At 38.3% G+C, this 27,434-nt stretch overlaps 1 protein-coding gene across 1 annotated transcript in view; it reads left to right on the top strand.

Annotated features, from left to right (window-relative positions):
• FER (FER tyrosine kinase) overlaps window positions 1-26,662 on the top strand; it is a 310,506-nt gene extending 283,844 nt beyond the window's left edge. The window contains exons 18-20 of the mRNA XM_080678364.1: window positions 15,681-15,835; window positions 22,256-22,378; window positions 23,420-26,662. Coding sequence (XP_080534490.1) covers window positions 15,681-15,835; window positions 22,256-22,378; window positions 23,420-23,562 — 421 coding nt within the window. The 3' untranslated portion in view covers window positions 23,563-26,662. The remainder of the gene's footprint in view (window positions 1-15,680; window positions 15,836-22,255; window positions 22,379-23,419) is intronic.
• Window positions 26,663-27,434: the final 772 nt, after the last annotated feature.

Raw genomic sequence — 27,434 nt, 5'->3', positions numbered from 1 at the left:
CTTTTATTATATAGGATGTGATCCCTAAGTTTTGAAATTCCATGTGAAGATATTTCATAGTAACATGCTACCTTTAATTCTTTACTTGGTGTGAAAGTTCAGAAAATTTCATTATATTAATTTGATAGCACTGGAAAAGTTAGACTATCCTTTATGTAAGGATAAGCTTGATTTTTTTTCCTCCTAGGTCATGTCTAACCTAGTTTCCATGTCTGGATAATTACCTTAGCAAATACGTAATCATTTAGCAAGGCTCTACTCAAGCATGCAGCATTTCTTATCATCTTTTCCCCACCTACTTCCTCTTTTGTGCCCATCATGTCCACAGTAGGCTTCTATTATCATTCCTACAAGATCGTGTTTACTACCTCAGTGTGAAGTCCTTAAGGACAGAAACCTAGTCTTTTCTAACACTGCACAGTGCTTGCTACATAGAAGTCAAGGAAATGTCTGTTGATCATATCCTTCTTTTAACCATCCCAGAAAAAGAGGCTCTGTCATTTCTCTTTGTATTAAAACCCTAAAAATTTCTATGGACTGGAATTCTTTCTCTTCTGCTGTATAATTTAGAACCATTCTATTCAGCATTGTCTTACATTTCTTACTCATAATCACATTATCAACTAAAATATTTAATTATCCATTGATTGCATGTTGCTAAACCCATTAGCTGCTTTTGAGTTTTTAAGAAATGGTGGTCCTTCTTTGAGTTTCAGTCTGCTATGTATCCTCTGGAAAAGGAAGATTTTTCTTTTTCATGATTCATGTTCCTGTAAATTAATTCAGCATGTGTGGGATTCTTTGTTATTATTGTTCGAAAGGACTTCGGTGAGGTGATTTTTAGAGGAAAAAAAATTTGGATATTGGTATGAAAACAAGCATCTGTTATTCCATTACTATCAGAAAAAAAAGATATTTTTGTACAAACTATTCAGTTTTATTTTGAAGAAAATATTGAACATTCATTTTAAAACATTACTGCCTAGTGTATTCTTTGATAGTCTGATGTAAATATGATCCAGCCTATGAAGAAAATCTTTATCGAATAGTTTGGGTGCCTGATACATTTTTAGACAACTTCATTGTTTAGCACATGGCGATATGATGAAATTTACATGTCATTCATTATATAGCTAATATAATGGATTATGGAAACATTCAGGAAATAAAACCAATTCCTTATTTGCATTCTGGTTGTTTAGTCTGTTGTTGTAGTAATAGAATCAGTTACCCAGAAAACCTAAACTAGTTAGATTTAAAAATAATTGATCCTGAGATTATATCTAGAAAGCCCAGTAGAAGACTTGCCCATTGTTTTTCAAAGACACATTTGCTCCCAAAAATGTATTCCCAAAGGCCCCAATCAGCCTTGCCTCACATAAGCAGTGAAACAGGCACAACTTCTACACAAAATGACATCATTGCCTATTTAATAATCAGACCACACACTGATATTGTGTGGGATTCCATAATTACTGTTTCCACATAGATCAAATTTGAATAAACCCTTCTGTTAGTGATGGTAGTATTAACATACCATTTTCCTTGGTTAGTGTTCTTTACCTTGCTGTTTGTTTAGAAAGCAGGTCCTCTGGTCCCTGTGTGATATTTGCTTCTGATGCTGTCTAACTCCATCTCTGCTGATATTGCTGACATCGGTCTGTTACACGTTTTAAACATTGCCCCCTTCTGAATCGGTTATGTCTGTGTTAAATTGTGCTGCTTGCCCTTAACTCAGAATATGGCTCAATTCTGTTTTCACTGCTTGCTGCATTGTCCATTTAGTATCACTAACATGTATCTTTTTGCTGAGTTCTACTTTTTAGAAATATAGACTAGTTCTTTTTATCTAATTGATGCTTTTTCCTTAAGTTCTACTTTCTGAGGGCATATTGCCATCCCTGCTTTTTGTTTGTCACCATATGCTTCTCATTTCCGATCTTTTTACAATCTAAGCCTATTCTCTTCTACTGTGAGCAGGATGATGGCTGTAGCATGTTTTTATTTTTCCCTCCTTCTTCTACCTCCTCCCTTCTAGGTAGCATGTTGAAGCCATCTAGGCTTTTGCCTCCATTTTAACAGAATGAATCAACGATTATTTAGGCAAAACTGTGTCACTCTTTTCTTCTGCTTTTTCTTGTTCCCCATGTCTTCCCCTTTAATGGATTCCTTTTTACATTTCATGGAGTGTGTTCTTAAGTAATTCTTTTAGAAATGTCACACTTGACAGTGCATCAGTTAACTAGTGCATACCCGAGGAATAGAAGTGCCATGAGGACATGAATTCTTGTGTTTTATCACTGCTTTGCCTAGAACAGCACCTGGCAGTGAGTAAGTGCTACACACCTATTTTTAAGGCATCAAATCAATTTATCTCTTGGTCTTCTCCCTCTCAATTTTAAATCTTTTTACAGAAATAATTATAAACTGTCTATCACATTTTTCTGTTTCCTGACACTAAATATAACTCACAATGGTCAACCTTTATTGATAACTCAGGGTCCACATTATCCATATCACTTACTGTGATTTGTTTTAATCTGATACCAAAATTCCCTCCAGGTACCTCAGGGAAGTTTACCTCCAAATTAACTAGCTTCCATTCGCCAGGTGTCTCAGATTTATTTTTCTCCTCTTTATATCAGGAGTGCTCCAGGAAAGCAAAAGTGGAAGCTTCGAGTTCTTGAGGCCAATGCCACAGAGCTTCACATTATTACTTCTGCTGCACCCTGTTTGTCAACCTCACCAAGTTAGCCCAGGTGCAGGGGCGGAGAAGTACAAAATATTGTGGCCATATGTTTCGTACCACACCCGTCTCTGAGAGCCTACTCCTAACCTTCAAACTTGTAATTTCCAGTATTGCTGTTTATGTGCTCACATAGCTATCTCTTGAGGGTGGGAATGAGGCTGTCTTTCTCTGCAGCACATTGCAGAGGGCTGGTACCTAGTTAGGCCTCAATAAAGGAGAGTTGAACCAATGGTGGACTGATTGGTGGATATGTACCTACATATTCACATATAGATACCCTATTTTGTATACTTATAGTAACTAGAATCTGTAACTATACAATTAATGGTAGTACTTTCAAAAAGTACAAAATAAGTGTGTATTTTTGGTGTAAAATAGTAAGGGTTTTTGTGTATGTCAATCAGGAACCATAGAAGGGCGTGTTCTTAGAACATAAAAACCTATCTGTGTAATAGACATGTAGTATTACCTCCTTAATCAGTTCCTGGATCAAATAACCAGACATGACTTCATCTCTTCTCGCATCATTGTTATTAAATGTGTTGGGCCTCAGAGTGAAAGATATATTGACCTGTGGCATGAATTTAATGTCAGATTAATTACCATTGATGCCAAAATAAGATCTTAATATGGAAATTCTGTTTGCAGTTGTAACTCCTAATTCCTTTGCCTTAAAAATACTTTGGATAGCCCTGGCCAGTGTGGCTCAGTTGGTTGGAGCGTCTTCTCATACACCAAAAGAACACAGGTTCAATTCCCAGAGGGCATATACCTAGGTTTTACATTTGATTCAGGTCCAGGTCCAGGCATGAGCAGGAGGTAACAGGTCAATGTTTCTCTCTCTCCCTCTCTCCCTTTCCTCCTCTCCCCCTTCTCTCTCTCCTTCCCCTCTTTCTTAAAATCAATGAACATGTCCTCGGGTTGGGATTAAAATACTTTAGATAATCTAAAAGGCCCAACTATTACATAATATCAACTAAAATTCAGTTGATGGCACTAAAATGACAGTTTGGTATTTTATGGAATATAAAAACCCTGGTCTTAGTTCAGTTCCCACAGAGGTAGTTATTCCATGTGCAATTTCATCAAAACACTGAGATCCTCCCCTTGATTGGCCTCCATTGCTGTCCACCATTGAGAATACTGTTGAGCAGCTGTCACAGTTCACTCTGGTAATTTGGAAATCACTGTAATTTACCAGAATTCTGTGGAACCTTTAGGCATGATAGGCTTTACACTTACATAAATTATTGTATTGTCCTCCTTGAGTCAGACACTTTTGTTTTATGTAACTGTGGTCTGCCAGTTGGTAAATGCAAATTTCATTAAGAGACAAAAAAGGACACATGTATTTACAAAGTTAATATTTGCTCAGACAAGTAATCCTTCATGAATGCAAAATGCAGATTATGTATGGATTACATCAAAGAATCACAGAATGAATAACAACTAATCATAGAAGGTCATTTGGTGAATATCTTTTAAAACTCTTATCTTGTAGAATTACAAAAAGAGAAAAATAATTACATGTATGAAATCAAGTCTTAAGACTACTGGTATTTTTGTCCTATATTATCAAATATAATACAGCATTAAAATCAAAGATAAAGGCAAGCTCTTTTGACTATGGAAAGAAAATATAGAGAGACATAAAGGAAATTGAATTTCAGATCTTTGTTTCAAGATAAAAATGAATTAATTATAAAATAGACCCGTATTCATAACTTAGACTCTCCTCTTTGAATTTCATACAATGAAAGCAATTATAGCACTGAAAGAAAATTTATTACAAAGTCACCTGGGATATCAGTTCATAAACCAAAAAAAAAAACATTAGAAACAAATAGGAATAATGAAAATTTCATTTTAAAAGAACGTAAATGGGAGGCAACGAAAGAACTGTTGAGATAAATGAAAGAAAGTCATGACTTCTCTTGAATTCTTATAAATACTGAAAAGTGTTTTCCATTAACAGGATACTGGTGCCACAGTAAATATGATTAGATATTTCCCCTCTGTACAGAGGGCTGTTCTTGAGACACTGTCTGTGTTAGTATGCCAGATGAGGCTGTCTTCCGACCTGCCTAAAGGGATGGCCTAAGAGTTGATTAGGCACCACCAAACAGAGGCAAAAGTGCAAGTGTCAGGTTGGGAGAACTGGGGCAGGGTGCTTGGGAATATTGTCCATGACTGACTCTCTCAACAAAGTGCAGTCGGTGGCATCCCTTGCACAGAGAAGTTAATCCTGCAAAGAGTTAACCACCTGCAGATTTAGTATCTAAATCTAGGTGCATTCCACCATAATTAGAGTGTGTTTGTTCATTAGTAGCAGAACATTTTGCAGACTATAAAAACTTAAATGATCCTAAGGCTCATTATGGCACCTTGTACATCAGACTACACAGTTGCTCTGCTCCTTTATATGCCTTTTATATCTTAATTTAGGGCCCAGTGTGAGTATGTCTATCACATCATGAAAGTATAAACCATCACAAATGATTATGGGGGAATTGTTATGTGTCTTTATACAGAATGGAAAAATAGAATAGAAACTAGAATAGAAAAAGTAATACATATTTTAGTCTTCTCAATATGTTCTTATATTGCAGTGGTTATTACATAACCTCAGCACTGAGTCAGAGACTGCGTTTCATTAAACTTAAATGGGAAAGAGATCAAGTTTCAGGAACAAAATGGCAGTAATCTGTCTACTCAGGGATTGCAAATATGAATAATATCTCAAAAAAATCACAAAAAAATACTCAGCATTATAGAATATTGAAAAGACTTTGGAGCAAGACAGGTTCCGTTCTTGGCCACTTATTAGCTATGTATTCTCAGGTGAGTTGTTTAGTCTCTGAGTCTGAGTTTCTCTGTATACTAGAGATACTCTACACTTCAAATAGGGATTAGGATAATAGGTAAAGCTCCTGGCATCGTTCCTGACACATACTAGGCACTTAATAATGATTACTATTATTCCGATAGGATTGGGAAGTGTGTTTTCTTGGTCGCAGCCCACAATTATTAGTTAGAAGCTAGAGGAGGCTGCACTGTGATAGTTTGGCCCTAAGGTGGTGGGACCCTCGGCCGCATGGAGTGGCATTCTTGTAACTTACCCTCCCAGCTATTATTCCATTCATTAGCTGATGACACTCACTGTTACACTGAAAACATGGTAAACTCTTCATTAGGACCATCTAGCATGACTGTGTGGCTAGATTCATCCAGCCCATTACAGGAAAACAGTGCCTTTAACCTGGAACAGTGGTCGGCAAACTCATTAGTCAACAGAGCAGCAAACCGCAGCTCGCGAGCTGCAGTTTGCGAACCACTGACCTAGAACGTACAGAATATTAGACTTGAAAGGACCATACACTTGCTACCAACTGGTGGACCAAGGATCCTTGCCTCCTCCAAATTGCTGCAAGTGTACCAAGTTGCATCAGGCATCATTTGAGGATAATGTCCTGTTACATACCAATATTCAGTACTATTTTACTGTTGTGATTAATATATAAATTTGTCTCAAAACATTATTCTTAGTAGCTTTTCATCATGTTGCATTTTCTCTGTTGGCCTTTATGAAACATACAACTCTCCCATCAGGGTGCAGTACAAAGGAGTCATAAAACTGCTTGGCATTATACAGGAGCCCTTGTGCTCAGAAAAGTCAAGCATTGGTGCTCTCCTTTCCAAGGGCCCCAGAAAATGATGTGTGATGTACTCGCTTGCACAGCTTATTAAGGAAAACACTGATGAGAACTTTGTTCTCCTAATCCCTAGTCTAAAACTCCCAAGAGTGGAGATGTTTGCATTATTACTTCTCAAAAACTAGAAATGTACTTAATGTTCCGATTAGTATGCATGAAACAGAGTACTGACAGAAAATGGGTTACGTGAAAAACATTTAAAACACTATCAGGCACATACGCATAAAGCCCTCAGTAAAGGATAGCTATTATCATGATGGCTGTTACCACAATGGCTATTCAGTAAAGAGGGTTTTGACAGTTTTTTTCTCTATTGCTCAGAGTAACTTATCACTTCTACGTGTAACATCTTAAGTTATATCATTTGTCACTCAGGCAAATGGCTTCTGTTTTCGCTTCTTGTCCTCTCAGAATGGTAGTGGGTGGATATTTTTCAAATCTCCCTTCCAGAAGTCTGTTAGGATTAGAGGCTCTTGCCATTAGCACTGAGGCTGACTTTGGAGGCAAGTCCTTGCGGTGCATTTTGTTGGAGCCTCCGACATTGGCCTTCAATGTGCACACATAAGACAGAGCTCAGTTTTGTTGTTGAATTACCCATTGGGATTTGGTTTGTTTCTGTGAACTAAACAGATTCAAACATTTATTTTCGATCAATGTTCTTTTAACTTGTCCTCCTCTCTGCCTCGTTCTTATATTTATTGAGAGATTTAACGGTAGATCAATATTTATTTAACATGTATACCCAGAGGTAGTCTCTAGAGATTTGGTATCTCATTTTAGAATGTGGCCCACAGGTGATAGCAGAAAACAGTGACTGAGAGAGATTTACATCTGACTGTGCAAATAGAGTACCCACTTCATAAAACTGCGCAGCACCCAGATTAATCACAGTAGTTAAATACAAAGACAATTCTTCTTGGGTTTTTCAGGTTAATTTAGGATGGAAGCAAGTGTTTCACAATGGGTTTGGTTCTGAATTTTTTCAGTATCTATGTGAGTTTCCTTTCTTTCGCTAGCCGTCTAGGAATTTGATGTCTACACTAAATAAAAGAATACGTGGAATTTGGAGTTGTGCATGTCCAACCAGAATCCTCTACTAGGGAAGTCGCCCAAGGAAAGGATATTAAAGAACCAAAAAGAAGTACTTATGTATGTGCTGAATTTCTGTATGTGTCCATTTAAGTAAAGGCAGATGGCTTGCAGCAGCCTCAGAGGAAATCGCTGAAGGCCTGGTTCTCCACAGGATGCAGCCCCGGGGCAGCCCCGGATGAGGAGATTCAGGGGTGAGGAATCCAGGCTTCATGTGGTGATGCTTCTCTGTCACTTCCCAGAGGAAGGTAACCTGGCTTACAATAGGTACACCAGAGCTAGCCCTAGACAGATGTTTTAGAAGTTAAATCTGCATTGTTGCCCCCACTCAGTACCCAAATTGACTTGTCTCCTAGAGCCGCTGCAGGCCCCACCCAGGCACCTCTTCTCAGCCAGTTCCCTCTGCTATTCAGTTTTCCTTTTCTCCTTTTTTCTCAGTCAGAACATACCTGCTCTGTCACACCATCCATCCCTTTAAGGCTTTGTTTATATGGTGTCTCCTCAATAATCTGTTCAAATCATTTATGCCAAAATGTGAATAAGTGTTCATTTGTGCCCCCTTCTCCATGGGTAACATATTTGCATTTTAGCAGTGGTTCTCAGCAAATAAGGAGGCAAATACAGAGGATTCTAAGTGTCCTGGCAGGCGTCAGGGGAGGGCAGTTAGGAGTGACCAGGCTGGCAGGGGAGGGAAGTTGAGGGCAACCGAGCCTGCAGGGAAGGGCAGTTGTGGGGGACCCAGGCCTGCAGGGGAGAGCGGTTGGGGGGGACCAGGCCTGCAGGGGAGGGCAGTTAGGAGTGACCAGGCCTGCAGGGGCGGGCAGTAAGGGGCAAACAGGCTGGCAGGGGAGCAGTTAGGCATCAATCAGGCTGGCAGGGGAGTGGTTAGGGGGTGATCAGGCTGGCAAGAAGAAGCGGTTAGGGGCAATCAGGAAGGCAGGCAGGTGAGCAGTTGGGAGCCAGCAGTCCTGTATTGTGAGAGAGATGTCCGACTGCCCGTTTAGGCCCGATCCTACCGGGATCGGGCCTAAACGGGCAGTCGGACATCCCTCGAGTGGTCCCAGATTGGAGAGGATGCAGGCTGGGCTGAGGGATACACACCCCCCGTGCACGAATTTCATGCACCAGGCCTCTAGTTATAAAGAAAAAACTGTCAAATAGTTCATTCTAATTAGAAGGAGAAAAGAGAGTGATTCTCCAATATATGGTTTCTGTGGCTAAAATGTAAGTTTTGTTGTGATAAATGCACAGTTTATATTGGTGTGTGGCTAACATTTATTGAGCACCCACTATTTCCCAATTACTGTGCTAAGGAGTTTACATATTTTATTTAATTCTCACAACAACCTTATGAGGTACATACTATTATCCCCACTTTAAAGATGAGAAAACTGAGGTTGAGAGTAAGTGAACTTCTAAAGGTCCAAGAGCTAGTATATGATATGTAATACTTCAAGGTTGGTGCCCTCAAAATATGCTTGCAACTCTCACAATATAGATATTGTTGTATAGCAATAAGATATGATAAGTCTGTGCTTTTTATCAGAACTTAGTAAGACAAATGAAGTCAGCTTCATTTATTCCCCACCCTCTGGATTGTTGGTTGTATGCCATGTCTTAATCAGAATGAGGATACCTCAGGGCCTTAAAGAGGTTTTCTCCTCCTAAATGTTCATAGCTATTTGTGGCTTAGTATTATCCAGACCTAGTAGGAATAGTTTTTGTACCTTCCCTCCACCCCCAAAAAGCAACAATTTCTCTAATTCCTTTCCTATATAAGGGATAAATCCTGACTTGTGGCATCATTGCTGCAAGTAGTAAAGGATGTTTGGAGTAAAGCAGTCTGGCAGAGGGACGCTGGCGTGGCCTCCTGGTTTACCATCATGTTTGTTCTGAGAAGCAACATTGCCATGGGGCGAGATGCCCACTCTTGTGCTTTCCAGAGAGCACAGAAAATTTGCTCATCTGCATTGCCTGTTGGCTTTGGGTTTCCTGCAACTGTTCTCTGCTCTCATTTTATCCTTAATTAGCCTGTTTCTTATTATATATGACTTGCAAGACACTCCTGCTACACACTCAGAAGTTTGACTTTGAATCTTCAAATAAGATCATTCAGCAGATCTAAGTAGGGCATTTCCATCTCCTTTTGGCAGTCGGCAGCGTTTGCTATTCTGTTCCTCTGCATGTGGTGAGACAGAGCTGCATCTGATGCCTCCTGTGAACGCCATGCCGGCCTATTATGACATTTCTCATCTCTGAATTCCTGCAGGATCCGCAGTCTGTAATGCACTGGCTCATACTGGCTTGTTTTGGAGCAGTTTCATGTGTGAAGAGGCAGGAGCACCGGTGTGTCTCCTTGAGAATCTGACTCAGGGTTGGGCAATGGTGAGCTTAATAAAGAAAGAAATGGAGAGAAACAAAGGAGAAAGGTGTTATGTCTGCCTTACCTCCCAAATTAGATTGCTGGCTTCTCAGCCCAGAGGTCAAATCTGTTTTTCCTATCTCCTTTAATGTTTACTGAAATATTAGGCAAGCAGTGAGTATGTAGTGTAGAGTTATTGCCTCAAGGCCTAGGTTTTACTTTAATTAATAGACTATGCCAAAAAAGCTACCATTTCCATTCCTTTGAACTTAATGTAACCCAAAGGAAGTACAGTTTTCTGCAGACGTTATTGAAATGTTATTTACATTGAATTGGAGGATTCTCTGAACTGGTTTGAGATCGGTCACTCGCAGAGCTATAATCCTCATTACAGAGGACAGACCTCTGCTCTGGTGGCGCTGTGGAGATAGACATGACGACAGAAGTGCACATATTTGTGAAGCGTAGTGCTATTCTGAGGAAAGTACTCAAGGTGACATCCTGTGAATGCCTAAAATGCTGCAGTGAATAAAAGCTCCTTCTCACCAAGAGGGCTTGCATTTGGCCCCAAAGAGGAGTCAGTGGCCCAGTGACCAGGACTGGGAGGTACGCAGCGCGCGCCTTGCACCTTTGTCAGAAATCAGGTGACCATATATTTGTAGATCCATTTCCAGACCTTTATTCTGTTCTATCATGCTGTATCTTTTTACCTTTACTGAGCTCTACTGATCACAATAACTTTATAGTACAATTTAAAATCAGGTTAGGTCCTTCAACTTTGTACTTCTTAAAATTATTCTGTTTATTCTAGAACCTAAACTTTTTCATACCCATTTTAGAATCACCTTGTTTAATTTTATAAAAACACCTGCTAGAATAATGATTGGGAATGCATTAAATCTATAGATTAATTTGGGAAGAAGGGGAATAATGGCATCTTAGCATTGAGTCTTCCACTCCATGAGCATGGAATATCTTTTCATTTATTTATATTTTCTCCAGCAACTTTTACAGCTGTAAGTATAAAGAACTTAGTTGTCTTTTACTGTACTTATTTTTAGCCATTTGTTTTATTGGCTTTACTGTAAATGGAATTTATTTTCTTTTCCAATTGTTTGCTGCTATCATACAAGCATACTTTTTTTGTATTAACCTTTTATCTTACAAACTTGCTAAATGTATTATTTTTAGTTCTTATGTAAATTCCCTATGATTTCCTATGTAAAAAAAATAGCATTTACAAATGGAGGTAGTTTTACTTCCTTTTTTATATTTGTGCCTCTGGGTTTTTTCTTTTTCTTTTATGTCTTACTAGAGGCCTGGTGCACAAGATTCGTGCACTGGGGAGCGGAGGGGTGGGGTGGGGGAGTCCCTCAGCCTGGCCTGCACCCTCTTGCAGTCCAGGAACCCTCAAGGCATGTCCGCCTGCCAGCTTAGGCCCGATCCCCAGCAGTCAGACATCCCTCTCACAGTCCGGGGCTCTCGCAGTCCAGGACCCCTAACTCCTTACCGCCCACCTGCAGCAGAGGCAGGAGAGGCTCCCACCATCGCCACTGGGCTCGCCAGCCATGAGCTCGGCTTCTGGCTGAGCGGCACTCCCCCTGTGGGAGCGCATTGACCACCAGGGGGCAGCTCCTGCATTGAGCGTCTACCCCGTGGTGGTCAGTGCATGTCATAGCTACTGGTCCACCATTCGGTTGATTTGCATATTACCCTTTTATTATATAGGATAGGATAGGATTTCAAGGCCAGGACTATGAGAACAGAGGTTCTTTTGAATGGAAGTGGTGAAAGCATGTAGCCTTGCTTTGATCTCATGAGAAAACAATTTTGTGTTTCACCGTTAAGTATGATGTTAGCAGTTGAATATTTTTTAATTCTCACTTGAGGATATGCTTACTGATTTGAGAGAGAGAAACATCAGTCTAAGAGAAAACATTGAATGGTTGCCTCCTGTATGCATCCTGCCAGGGATAGAACCCGCAACCTAGATATGTGCCCTGACCTGTAATCGAACCTGTACCTTAAATCTATTGGTGTAAGGAATGACACTCCAACCAGCTAAGCCACCCACCTAGGCCAATGGTTGAATTTTTTTATAGATGGCCTTTGTCAGGTTGATGAAGTTACTTAATATTTCTAGTTTGCTTAGCATTTTTCATGAATAGATATTGAATGTTGTCAAATGCCTCTTCTCTATCAATTGTAATGCTCATAGGGTTTTCCCCCCTATATTCTGTTTAATCTGGTGAATGTGAATTACATTGATTAATTTTCAAATGTTAAACCAACCTGCATTATTAATATAAACCATACTAGGTCATGATGTCTATCTTTTTTACATCATTGGATTTTATTTGTTAATATTTTGTTAAAAAATACTTGACTTTGTCTTCATGAGTGTATTTTTCTGTAATTTCTTTAATTTCTCTGTCAGGTTTTGTATTAAGAGTTCTACTGGCCTCATAAAATGAGTTAGGCAATTACCCTCCTCTTTTTAAAATGTTTGGATATTACTGTTATTTCCACTTATTTTAAGTGTTTTCCTTTATTTCAGGAAGTATTAATAGCTACTTTATATCTGATATCATAATGTTGGCATTTGTTGATTGTTTTTCTCTTAAGAGTTTATCACATTTTTCTTGTTCTTTGTGTGTTTAGCAATTTTGAATTGTGCCCTTGATATTATGAATATTGTTTAGGCTCTAAGTTCCTGTTATATTCCTCTGGATATTGTTGGTATTTTTGCTTCAGCAGACAATCAACCTAGTTATGTTCAGTTAATTGCTCAAGGTACTGCTGATGTTACAAGACCAGTTATATAAATTAGACTTTAATTTTTTGGATGTTTTTAGTCATGTTTGATAGTTAGAGATGCATTCAAAAGATAAATATGTTAAATCATCTCCATTGAAAGAGAAACTTGTTGTTGATTGTTCCCCAGTTAGGAAAAAAGCATTAAAAAGGACAAAGCATAGAATAGACAATCTATCTTCAGCAGGGATCACTCCTAGGATAAGATGGTATGTATATACTCATTCAGAAAATATTAAACACCTACAATGTGTCAAGTACTAGTCTGAGTACTGGGAATACAGCTCTGAAGAGCACCATTGGATCTTATCCCTATCACCTTTTACTTTCTCAAGGGCTTTCCACCTGCAATTGTCACCTTTTCCTTCTGAATTAGTTTTGCCTCTGTACAATACTATCACCATCTATATATGCATGTAATAGCCCCCATATTAGGGGGGGGGGACTACTTTGACCTGAAACCCCCTTTTAGTTACTTCTCTATACTCCTTTATAGCAAATTTATTCAAGAGTATCTAAACTCAGTATTTCCACTTCTTTTTCTCATTCTCTTGAACACACTCCAATCATGCTTTTGTGTTCACCACTACACTGAAATTGCTCTTGTCAGTCTCATTAAAATCCATGTTGCCTAATCCAGTGGCCAATTCATAGCTCTAATTTTTCTTCTCAGTAGTAGTTGATAGAGTTGATTGCTGTTCCTTCTTGAAAAGCTTTCCTCACTTAGCTTCTAGGACACTAACCTCTCTCCGGGTTTCCCTTCTGCCTCACTTGCTGCTCCTTCTCAGTCTCCTTTCTTCAATCCTTCTCTAAATGATGGAGTATTCTAGGGCTTAGTCCTTAAATACCTTTTTCTTCTCTATGCTCACTGTCTAGGTGAAAGTATTCTCCAATCCATAGCTTCAAATCTACACTAATAAGAGTAAGATGCAAATTGACTGTACCTTCGTGATGCCCACCAGCCAATCAGGAGTGAGTATGCAAATTAACCCAACAAAGATGGGTTAATTTGCATACACAGGTGCCGAGTGGCCGGGGGTGGGGTGGGAGCATTCTGCACTGCTCCCAGCCGCTCCAGGCCTCTGGGCAGTGTGGGAAGGCGGAAAGCAAAGGCGTTGCCGGCAGCCAGGGGAAGGAAGGCCCATTCTTGCATGAATCTTTATGCATGGGGCCTCTAGTATCATATAAAAGCTAACAACTCTTAGACCTCTCTTCTGAACTCCAGACTAATATACCCAACTGCCTACTTAACTTCTCCACTTGGATATCTAATAGACATCACAAACTCAACAAGTTCAAAACTACCCATTCCCAATATTAGATTTGTGTTTACTGCATATGATAACATACCCCAAAAATGAAAAAAAGAAAAAAACAAGCTCAGAAACAAAAATTGCTTGAATGACATAGAAATTTCTTTCATGCACTAACAAAATTAAAAACTCCAGAGATACAGAGGTAAATAATCTAGAATATGTATGGCAGTCATATTCATCAGGCACCCTGGCTCTACATCTCTTGATGTTTTTCCAACTTTGGTGTGCTTCCTCTTTGTGTTAGCATGAGGGAGAAATGTAAAAGTATTTCCTCTTCTTTTAAAGAAACTCCCTAGAAATTCTAGACAACTCTTCTGCTTACATCTCATTAGCCAAAACTTAGATTACGGCCACATCTAGTTGTAGGAACTGTAGGAGAGGTTGGGAAATATAGCAATTTTTCACTGGATGGCAAAAAAAATCAAGATTATTTTACTGAAGAGTAGTAAATGGACGTTAGGAGGCAACTGGCTTAGGATGTCTGCTACACTAGGTCCTCCCAATTGGAATAAATGTCAGCTCCATTCTTCCAGTTTAGGCCAAAATATCTTAGGGTCATCATGACTCTCTTTCTCTCCTACTCCATATCTAATCTACCAGCAAATCCTATTGGTTGTACTTTCAAAATATATCCTGAATCTGATGGCTTCTGACCAACTCCACCACTTTCATCTTAGTATGGGCTAAGACTGTCTCCTAACTGAGCTCTGGGGTTCCGCCAGGAGCATTGTGTGTGTGTATGTATTTGAATTTGATTATTGAATGTTTTCCCCACTAGAATTAGAGTAGGGACTTGGTCTGTTTTGTTTACTGTTGTCTTCCCTATCAGATAAGAATGGTCAGGACAGATGTCTCTGAGGAGAGGGCATTTGAGCTAAGAATGAAGGGGAGCCAGCTATGCAAAAGTCTAAGAGTGCACTCCAGGCAAAGGGAAGGGCCCTCCAGTGGAAATAAGCTTGTCATGTTTGGGGGGGCAATAAGAATCTCAGTATGTCTATAGCAAATTATGGAAAGAGTGGAACAAGATGCAGTGGGAGAAAGAGACAGGGCCAAATCATCATGTAGTTTTGCGTGACCCAGATGCAACAGAAAAAGTGTTGGGAAGCTCTAGATTACACTGCAGATTACTACTCAGTAACTACTAGCAGCACTCAGCTACTTAAAATTTAATACACTAAAAGTAAATAAAATAAAACATTCAGTTTCTCAGTCACATTAGCCACATGTGGATAATGGCTACCTACTAAATAGCACAGCACAGATGGAGAACTTTCCATCCTCACAGAAAGTTGGTTGGATGGTGCTGCTGTAGGAAAGTAATCAAAGGCGAAATAATGCCACGTTTGCTTGGCCTCTCCTTTGTGACTTTCTCTTAACCCTAGAATCAGTTTTTCTATTTAAATTGAAATGGATGTGGTGCCTAAAAAATTAGCATGTGGACTGTTCCATATGCAAATGTTGGCATGGGTGATTTTTATCTGTGACAGAAAAGATGGGAGAGACTGTTAAATCACAAGCTTTCTCAGCCTTATTATAAATACATTGCAAATGTAAAAAGTGCGAAGTGCAGAAGTCATAAATGTGAAAGTGGCTTTCAATTTGTTTTAATAAGGGTGTTTTCTGTGTTTGTAACCTAGGGATCTTGCTGCAAGAAACTGCCTGGTAGGTGAAAATAATGTTCTGAAAATCAGTGACTTTGGAATGTCTCGCCAAGAGGATGGTGGAGTGTATTCATCTTCTGGCTTAAAGCAGATTCCCATTAAATGGACAGCACCAGAAGCTCTTAATTACGGTAAGATTGGACTCTTTCCTTTGGTGGTAAAAAAAAAAAAAAAAAAAATGGGCTCCAACAGAACAAAACATTCACAAGCAAAGTTAGAGGGGTACAACAGAGTACAAGTTAGAATGAGGTATAAAATGTTCATATTTTGCACTTAAACATGAGCACCAACTTAATTCATTGACCTTTTTGATCAGATTTTTATATGTAAGATTGCTAGTTTTAAAAGATGACTTACATTTTCAAATCTGAGAATTCTTTTATCTGAAAAATGATTTAAAAAATTTTTTTAATTTATTAGGATGACATTGGTTAACAAGATTATACAAGTTTCAAATGTACAATTTTATATTACATCATCTATATATTGCATTGTGTGTTCACTATCCAAACTTGTCTCCTTCCAATACCAACATTTGACCCCCTTTACCCTCTTCATCCTTCCCCCTCTCATAACTGCCATACTGTTGTCTGTGTCTATAAATGTTACTTGTTCATTTATTACTTTCTCTTTTATATCCCACATATGAATGAAGTCATGTGGTTCTTGTTCTTTTCCATCTGACTTATTTCACTTTAGCATCATACTCTCAAGACCCATTTATATTGTTGCAAAGGCTTTTTATGGTTGAGTAGTATTCCACTGTATAAATGTACTATATCTTTTTTATCTAATCATCAAAAGACACTTAAGTTGTTTCCATGTCTTGGCTACTGTGAACATAGAGGTACATATATCTTTACAAATAAATGTAGATACCCATAAGAGGGATTGTTGGGTCATATGCTAGCTTTATTAATTTTTGAGGAACCTTTATAGTTTTCCATAGAGGCTGTACCAGTATACACTCCCACAAGTAGTGAATGAGGGTTCCCTTTTCTCTACAACCTCTCCAATATTTGTTATTAATTGTCTTGTTGATAATAGCCATCCTAACAGGTGTGAGGTGGTATCTCATGGTGGCTTTGATTTGCATTTTCCTATAGCTAGTGAATTCAAGCATCTTTATATATATGTTGGCCATTTGTATGTCTTCTTCAGGTCCTCTGCCTACTTATAAATTGAAGGGTTTTGTTGTTGTTGAGTTATTTATATATATTTTGGATATTAGCCCCTTATCAGAGGTAGTGTTTGCAAATATATACTCCTATATAATTGATTGCCTTTTTGTTTTGTTGATGGTTTTTTTTTTTAGTTGTACAGAAGAATGCAGTCCCATTCATTTATTTTTTACTTTAACTTCCTTTGCCTTTGGGGTCAAGTACACAAAAACCTCTCTGAGACTAAGATCCGTAGTTTAGTTCATATGTTTTCTTCTATGTATTTTATTGTTTTAGGTCTTTTATATAAGTTTTTAATCTATTTTGAGGGGAGAGACCAAGAGGTTTTCTCACTCTGCCATGATGCTGGCGTCACTACCAGATTTTCATTTTAAGAGTCAGATTATACACAAAGTAAAAGTGTTGCTGTGGCTTTGGCATTTCTTTTGAATTTCTTATAACTTCATCTAATGTTAGGTTCCTAAAATATTAAGCCAATCAATCCTGTAGTTTCTCACTCTGAAAACTGACAAGGTTTCTTAGCATCTCAGTCTCTGGAACTTGTATAAATCTTGTGTAAAGAGATGGGAATTGCATTTTAAAACAGCAGGGATTTTTTTAACTTGAATTTTTTATGTGTCATTGTAATTGGATATAAATACAGCTTTCATTATCTGTGGTTGGGATGAAATGGGCCATAACAAGATGGGTAACAGCTCAAGAATTTTGAAAGAAAAAGATTGTGCTTCGAGTGAAATTAGAAATTGCATTTTCAGTAAGGGAAGCAGCATAAAAGCCATGGGTTGGTGAATGGGTGTAGTATGATTTGAATTAAAATAGCATAAAATGATTTTTTGTTGATTTAAAATGAGAAATTACGTCATGAAAAATAAGGCATTTATAAAGGTCTTTAATTTAGGCATTAGATTCAGACAAATAAAACTTTATAAAATGCATGTGACAAAATTAACCATTTTAAAGTGAATAATTCAGTAGCATTTAGTACAATTCAAATGTTGTGCAACCCCTACCTCCATCTAGTTCCTAAATAAAACCCTTTACCCAGTACGAAGTTACTCCCTATTACTGTCTCTCCTCAGCCACTGATAACCACATACCTGCTTTTTTCGTGCTGTGGATTTACCTATTCTGCAAATTTCATGGAAATTGAATCTTACAGTATGTGGCTTTTTTCACTTAGCATAATGTTTTTAAGGTTCATCCATGTTGCAGTCTATTATTCCTTTTCATGGCTGATTAATATTCCACTTTATGTATTTACCACAGTTTATCTATTCATCCATTGATGTATTTTTCAGCAGTTTTGACATTTGTGAATCCATGAACATCTGTGTACATGGATTTGAGCACCTGTTTTCAGTTATTCTAAGTAAACACTAGGAAGCATATGGTAATGCTATATTTAACTTTCTGAGGAACCAACAGATATTTTCCAGATAAAGCTGTGGAATGTAACTGGTTTGGGACTTAGTTGGGGCAGAAACCAGAATCTCTCTTATATTAAGGATACTATGGGATAGACATGTGTAGGTAGTTGCCATTATGAGAAGTTGACAAGGCAACAATGAAGTTTTCAAAGTTAACGTTCTACAGATAGTAAGCCTCACCCTTAGTTTGTCTTCCCAAATGCTATCAAGAGAAGCTTTTATGAGCTTCCTAGTGAGCCAAAACTAAACCCACTATTCCTCATATCTAGAGAATATCTAGAGAAAGTAGCAGTTCTGTTATTTTCCATCATGATTCTTCTCTGGGGTGGTGGCTATTATTACTCTAAGGAGATCAAGCACAGGTTAAAAGATAGGATTGTAACTCCTGTATTTACACAGAGGTTTTCTTTGGATAACAAGACATCGCTAAGCCCCTTCTTATTCATTCTTATAGCATCCCTGTAAGTGAGCTGGACCTGGACTTGGGATATCCTAAAGCCTTACCAGTAAAATCCAGATCTCTAAAATTTGTTCTTATACCTGTTTGCTAGATCTATATTATATTGCCTTTACAACTCCTCTTACTTGTAAGCAATTATGCCAAGTAAAATTCTGCCTTTCAATAAAAGTGTATTTTAGTTGAATTTCAAGCTGATGACAGTATTTACAAATCATAATTCTAATTCCAGATATCTCTTAACAGCCAGGCTTCACGCATTATATTTTTAAGTATTTAAAAAAATATTAGTTATATTAGTTTCAGGTGTAAAATATAGTGATTTGACATTTTTATACTTTACAGTGTGATCACATTATATATATTCCCCTTCACCCTACTCCCTCCCTTCTGATAGCCATCAGTTTGATCTCTATTTCTATGTCTGTTTTTGTTTGGTGTATTTTTTTAGATTCCACATATAAGTGAAACCATACAGTATTTGTCTTTCTCTTTCTCTGAATTATTTCACTTATCATAATATCCTCTAGGTCCATCCATGTTTTAAAAATGGCAAGATTTCATTCTTTTTATTTCAGTGTAATATTCCAGTGCGCATATATATATATATACACACACACATATATATATACATATATATATACACATATATATATATATTCACGTCTTCCTTACCCATTCATCTGTTGGACATCTTGATTGCTTCCGTATCTTTGGTATTATTAGTAATGTTGCAATGAATATAGGGATGCATGTCTTATCATCTCCTCTGCCCATTTTTTATCATATTGGTTATATTTTTTGTTATTGAGTTATATGAGGTTTCTTATATTAATTTGATTATCAAATCCTTATCTGATATATCATTTGCAAATATAACCTTCCATTCAGTAGGTTTTCTTTGTTTTGTTGATGGTTTCCTTTCACTGTACAAAAGCTTTTTAGTTGAATGAAATTTTATTTATTTTCGCTTTTGTTTCCTTACTCAAGGGCTATATCCAAAAAGACATTTGGTTATATAATATGGTAACCTACTAAATGGGAGAAAATATTTACAAATTATATATCTGATAATGAGTTAATATCCAAAATATATAAAGAACTCATACAACCCAACAGCAAAACCAAAAAAAAAAAAATGATCAAAAAATGGGCAGAAGATCTGAATTCACATTTTCCTAAAGAAAACAGAGGTGACCAACAGGTACATGAAAAGATTCTCAATGTTGCTAATCATCAGGGAAATTAAAGCCACAATTAAATATTACCTCATATCTGTTAGAGTGGCTATTATAAAAAAAGACAAGATATAACAAATGTTGGTGAAGATGTGGAGAAAAGAGAACCCTTGTGCACTTTTGGTGGGCTTGTAAATTGGTGCAGCCACAAAGTAAAACAGTATGGAGGTTTGTCGAAAAATTTAAAAAGGAAGAAGTACTATATAATTCAGCTGTTTCACTTCTGGGTATATATCTGAAGGAAAGAAAATCATTATTTGAAAGAGATATAATTACTCCCCATGTTCATTGTAGCATTATTTACAATAGCCAAGATATTGGAACAACCTTAGTGCTCATCAATACATGAATGGATAAAGACAATGTAGTAAAAATATACAATAGGATACTTTTCAGGTATTAAAAGGAGTGAAATCTTGCCATTTGTGGCAACATGGATGAATCTTGAGTGCCTAAATCAGATAGAAAAGTACATATACACACCAAAAAATACAAGTACATAGATACAGAGAATAGATGGGTATTAGCTACAGGTGGGTTTCAGGATGTGTGAAATGGAGAAAGTGGGTCAAGGGAATGTTATGTACAACTGTACAACATAATGACTATAGTTAATGTATATAAGTTGCATATCTGAAAGTTCCTAAGACAGTAGATCTAAAAAGTTTCATCAAAAGAAAAAAATATAACTGTGTGATGACAGATGTTTACTAGACTTATTGTGTTGATCATTTGCAAATATTGAATCATTATGCTGTACTCCTGAAACTCTTATAAATCAATTCTACCTCAATAACATAACATAGATATGTAAATAAATAAATTTTAAAAATTATCCTTCAGAGGTCAAGGTTATAAGATGGAGTGTTGGATTATATAAAATATGCCTTTCTAGATATCTGTTCAGATATTATCTTACAAAAAGAAGGTATTGACTCTGTATTCCTCGTACAATTAGTCTTAACTGTAGCCATTGAATGACTTTCATAAAAGGTATTAAATTATTGGATGCCAAACATGAAAAAGAGTTGATTTGCAGACAAGAAAATGAATCTTCCTGCTAAATATCATAGTGAATGTCCATACTTAGTCTACTAAGAAGGAAGCTAATGTACATAGCTGGAGATGAAAATCAGTAAGCGTGCTCCAGGCTCTGCCTTTGGATAAATTACCATAATGTAGGCTTACTCTGGTTCTCATTTTACTTTTTTTCAAGAAAATGAAAAGGCCATCCTACTTTAAAGAAACTGGATGATTTTAGAGGAGGGGCACTTATAAATCCTGGAATGGAAAGGTTAAGGCGAGTAGCTACAAGGAAGTAGAAATGAAATCATTTCAGAATTCCTGTAACACTGCTGCAAATGAGGATCAGTTAGAATAGTTTATGCTGTATATGAAAAAAAAAGTATGTTGGGAAAATCTAGGAAATTTTTATCTCTTGGATATTGGAAAGGATTTTTCTGCTTTGCCTCCTTGACTTCACACCCATCTCCAGAATGTATTTGGTGTTGGCTTTTATTTCTGCTTCTCTGGAAGACTATTAAAAAAAAAAAGGAATCTATGAGCTTAGCTTATGTAGCCTAGTAAAACAGGTGCATCAGGACTTCAACAAAACAAGTCACCATGTACTTTAAAGAAGTTGTTTCTATCAGCCAGCTCTGTTAATTTGTACTCTATTCAAAACACACACACAAATATATTTTCCATAAATGAAACTGTCAGTGGGGAAAACGAGACCTTGAAGCAAGTAAGAATATCTGTAAATAGTGATGAGTAAACAATTTAAGAAACTTTCCTTATTGCTTTAACTTTGTTTGTAATCTTAGTAGAATGAAAATGATGCAGGCAGAAAACAAAATTGCAGAAATCCAACTTAATCTCCTAGGCCAGTGGTCGGCAAACTCAGTCAACAGAGCGGCAAACCGTGGCTCGCGAGCTGCAGTTTGCCGACCACTGTCCTAGGCATTGATATGTATAAACATATCTTTTTTATATAAACCGTCCATCTCAGGTACCACAGGGAAAGCAAGCTTGCATGCTGACTGAATATTTGTTCTTGCGGGGGTGGGGGTGGGGGATGTGATTTGGAAGGTGTTCATTTTTTGGAGAGTGAAACTCGTGCAGAGAATGGGATCACTGGTTTTTGGTAAGTTTAAATATATTAATATGTGACTGACATAGAAGTGCATACCCAAAAATGGTCACCTACTTATCCACTCACCTGGTTGTGGTTCTGTGTGCCCTCTAGGGAGGTACAGTTCTGAGAGTGACGTGTGGAGCTTTGGCATCCTCCTCTGGGAGACCTTCAGCTTAGGGGTCTGCCCGTACCCCGGAATGACAAACCAACAAGCACGTGAGCAGGTGGAAAGAGGTGAGCCAAAGACAGGAGTGGGAGTGGCCATATCCAGCCCCAGGGACAGGCTGTGGGGGGGCTTGCTGTTTTGGGGTGTAGGGAGAGCAGAGGTGTTTGTAAATCTGCTTCTGAACCCCATGGATTGTGTGGCTCTTATGCAACAAAAACCTTTTTAGTTTTGAAAATAGAGAGCTCCAGGCTTTTCTCCCACTCCCCCTGCCTGGCACACCATTCAGTCTCGTCAAGGGAAATCGGGGAGCGTTCCTCAAGCTCCTGTTTTTTATTCCATGTGAAATAAACACCATTAGTATCACTGCGAACGAAATGTAATTAAATTTCAGGAGGTTGCTGAGAATTTTGTACCGCTTCTGAAGACACCCCGTGGTCTTCCCAGATCTCGACGGGAACAGTAGGTGGTGGTGATGCCAGGCAGTCCATAGCTCTCAACAGAAAGGATGCTTCTGACAAACAGCATCGCAGCCCCAGACACCTTGGGAGGGGCCTGCTAGTAGAACTGGTGCAGAGGATGGCTTCCTGCTTCCTTCCTACCTTCTCTGACCTCTCACAGACACCTTCCCGAGGCACACACACAGGCACCCCACCAGCACACAGCCGGGATGCGCCCGAAGCTTGGAATGAAAAATAAGATTCTTCTGGGCTGTAAAGGACTCTAACTCAAGTTCATTTTTATTTCACTTTTGAATTAGTATTTATCAAATCCCCCTCCTCTCTTCATCTTCAAAAACCTGGGGAGTAGAGATGATTTTTTAAAAAAACTCTGCCCACAGCATCTGAAAGCAAATACTTAGAGCAGATGTGCATCTGCCTGTGATGTATCTCAAGTCAGACTTAGCAACAAACAAAGCGGGTTCTCCGAACTTGAAGGTAATTCTCTGGCTCCGTAATAATGAAATACTTGTTTAAAAAAATCAGTTTGCCTTACAAAGGGTGTTTTGTTTCTGTTCCATCTACAACATAAGGTACTAAACTTAAAAACTGCATAATGCCCTGCGCGAACATTCATATCTTATCTCCATTCTTCTTCCGTTGGGTCTTTAGGGTACCGGATGTCAGCCCCTCAGCATTGTCCAGAGGATATCTTTAAAATTATGATGAGGTGTTGGGATTATAAGCCTGAGAACCGCCCCAGGTTCAGCGAACTCCAGAAAGAGCTCAGTGCCATCAAGAGGAAGTTCACATAGTGCCAGGCGGGGCCGGACGCAACCTTCAGACATCCCGTTCCCTCGTTCACAATGAGTTTGTACCACGTTACCTGCACCAGTCTGCTAAGGTTATTTTTTTATTAACTGTTTTTTAAAATATGTGCCACTTAAAAAAAGGGGGGGGGGCAAATGCATTTAAGGAACAGACAGTCCTACCAAGGGCTTTATTAGCTCATCATAGCGATCCTGCCACTCCAGGCCACTGTCATAGAAAAGCACAGGCGCTCACATGAGGGAGAACAGACGTTTTTCACATCAAGACCACTGATGCTCCTCAGAGCTTTGCTACTCCAGGCCCAGGTCACGGGCCGCGTCGGTGCCACAGACCTGACGCACTCGGTGCTAGAAGCTGCCTAGGTAACGCCATGTTTGCAGGACACCTTCCAGCGGAAGCTGGCTCTCTGCTCTGCCAAGGCAAGATTACATTTGTAAACATCGTTTCTATCAGGAATTATTTGGCCCTCCTGGGTTTTTTGTTTTAATTGCCAGAAATAAGTGCACTGTAAGAATTGTCACTCTCTTGTATTAGTAGTGAGGTTGTCAGTTCCCGCCTCTGTTTGGGCATCGGAAAACCATGCACGAGATGTCCTCAAACAGCACGCTCCTAGCATCGAGGCAGCAGCTTTTAAAGGATGTTTTGGAGAGCTGCGACAGCAAGAAGTCAGGACGGGAGGGTGGTCTGGAGAAAAAGAGCAGCTAGACAGTGGATCAGAGAAGAGAAGGAAAACATAAAATGTCTTCCTATCTAAGCTATGCCTTTACAAACATCAAACACACTCGTTTTATTTTATGGTCTGAAGTCCCAAAACAGATTCTAAGAAATGATTTTCAGGAGTTCATAGATAAAGCCTTCTTAATGGCAACCAAAAGCTTTTTAGAGAAACTACGAAGCACAAGCCCACAAAACCAGCAGCATGCTTTTGGTGAAGTACCTGCACCTCAGAGGAGCCTCCCTGGATTTAGTGCCCTGCACTGGCGCCATTTCCTGAGCTTCATGACCCTAGTTCAGAAACACACTCGTGTGCATACACACACTGCACGAAGCAAGGCAGGTGTGGATGAAGACAAAAGGACAATATTGAGGAAGAAAATCCAGGCCAGCCCCCTATCTTCACTTTCCCCCTGTGTGACCCCTAGACTGCTACCTGGAAACCCTTCCCTTAGTGGACAGGTGTGCAAGCATAGTGCTGGAGATGCTTCCTAGGAATATGTAACAGTTACATCTAGGATTCTGTTGAGCTAAACCTTTGCTGCATCCAGGGACCTTACCCCATGTTGTGTATATAGTTACCTCTCAGGATCAGTGTGTGTGGGAGAGATGGTCAGGCTCAGGGGTAAATGGGGCGGAGGAGCTAGATTACGTGCTCAGGTGTGTGTCCAGGCAAAGAGCACCTCAGTGACTGTTTGGTCCTTGTTTGTTGGAAGAGCTTATTTATGGGAAGAAAATCCCTCCTGTCCTCTTTGGCTGTTTGCTGCCTATGAATATCACTGCATGGAACTCAAACCCAGCACTCTAAAAAGTAGGAAGGATAATACTGAAGAGAAAAATGGCTTGTTTATCATTTCAATCTTCTTGCAAGTTTTGTACACATTTAATGATTACTACGTTCAGACTAAAACAAAAGCATAATAAACTTGCCTTCAAAAATATATTGCAATATTCAAAGCAATTTTTTAAAGGTCAGAACTGTTTTCCCTTCTGTCAGATATTGTAAATAAATGGAACCTTCTTTTGATGGCATACACTGTGATAAATCAGGGCCCAGACTTGGGAATTAAAATTAAGTGCTATGGTCTTCAGGCCCCGGCCAGCCTTCAATCGTAAGAGTAAGGTGGGGACATGTGCACCCCTTCCCAGTATTTCTAAGGGAATCTTTCCATAAATTTCTTATTTATAGAAACTGGCCTCCCGTCACTTAGCAGTTTCACTGCTAAGCTTCAGCAAGGAGAGAGAAGGATGGCTTGGGCTGTAATTTTGTAAACAAGACCTGAAGCTTAATCTTTGCATTCTGGTTTGAAGAAGGAATATGGCATTGATATTTCCCTCACCCTGTTAGAATTTACAATTCACATCGTAACTCTGTGCTTAAATTAAAGCAGCTTTCAAAACACCGTGACAGCTGCAGCATTTAAATTCCACTTTATTCTTCGTCCCAGAGCAGGCGGTAGAATAGTTCAGGATTAATAACTCATGGGGAGTCTTTCAGGATCGTATCAGTTGTAAAGAATATTAAATTTAATATAGGTACATGCACCAAGAAAAACTTATGCAAACCATTTTTACTGTTAATTCTCCTGCACTTACATCATAATTTATTCATCCCTTCTGTCACTGATAATTATTGGGATTATGTACTTTAGGTGGCTAATCCATAACCAAAAAGCACACATAAGTACTGTTCTGAATTTGCAACTTGATATAGGAAAAGAAGGCTTCAGAAATGCACAAAATTCTGTGACTTGTAAGAAAATAGTTGTAACCAAAATTGCCACCGGTCTGAACGTAATTAGGCCAGGTTGCAAATCTTTGTGTTGTTAATGGATTTTTCAAGAGGTGCATTTATCACTCCCATACAGTTCCTGTCATAATTTCTTAATTTATGAATACAAAGTGGGGGGGTGTCAGGCAGTCTGAATCTCACCTACATTTTTCTACATTGAATCACTAAGGAGCCTTTATGAAAAATATTTAGTTTATCATTTTTCAAGGAAAAATCTTTTTATGTCAAATTAACATTTATTACCAACATGTGAAAACAGATTAATTTTGTGTTCAAGTAATCAGAGTTTACTTCCCAAAGCCAGGGTATTCCTTCTTTTCCAGGAAAGTAATAATAAAGAATTAAGAGATTTTGTTTACACTTTCAAAACCAGAGGCTATATTTCAGCTGTCCTGCCAGTAGGTCCCCAGTAAAAGGCCTCATGTAATCCTTTCTCTCTTATCTCCCAAATGTAATATAAGCAATAAAGTTCTTCATTCATAATTCACCATTTTATCACAAATAAGTAGATCAGCACAGACCATGAGCTACTGTTCAGCATGCATTTCACAACTGTTTTTTCACTTGAGGGTTATTTTAAAAAGAAAAAAAAAAATGTTTAGTCACCAAAATAGTTTCCATTTTCTTCAAACCACAATATGGTTTTTTTGTCTATGTTATATTCATGTTTCAGTGTTGCCATATAATTTTATACAAAGTTTGGTTAACACCACTGAAATAACTATGCTTCACAATACTGGTGTGAGATTACGTCAGAAGAAAGTGTTTTAATTATAATAGATGTCACACAGTGAGGACCTTATAGTGGAATAAACATAAAAATTAGAATGCCGCAACAACACACGTCCCACCTTATTCTTCATCCCTGTGAGGCACTCGATATGCTGAGGGTGCACCGGAACACCTGGCTCAGTGAGTACTCTTAGTGCACTGTCATGTGGCCTGTGACGTGAGAGTAATTGAAAAGAGGTTGTTCGCTTCCGCCCTCCTTATTTTTCCCCATACACTCCCTTGATCACATGGTATTTAAAGTGTTTTTTATCAACAAAATTGATGTCCATGAGCACTGTTCTGAGTCACGTAGAGACTGACTTTTGTATTTAGGAGGCCAGAGCTCTCACACAAAACGGAGAATAATGCAAAATAGAAAGAGCAGACAATTGAAAGCCACTTTTCCTTATGTATTAATATGTTAATTAAATGGAAACAGATTTTTATATGAAAGTGAGTTTATATTACTTTTCCATTATACTATTAAGTTAGCGTGAAAGTTTACCATTAAAATAAAATGTTACCTCTTTTATTACTAACTTTGATTTGCTTATACATGCCAGAAAATTTTTTATTAAA

This window comes from Plecotus auritus (assembly GCF_963455305.1).
Source record: "Plecotus auritus genome assembly, chromosome: 7".
NCBI classification, from domain to species: Eukaryota; Metazoa; Chordata; class Mammalia; order Chiroptera; family Vespertilionidae; genus Plecotus; species Plecotus auritus.
The sequence above is the reverse complement of the archived record's forward strand: the minus strand, read 5'-3'. Positions and strand labels throughout refer to the sequence as shown.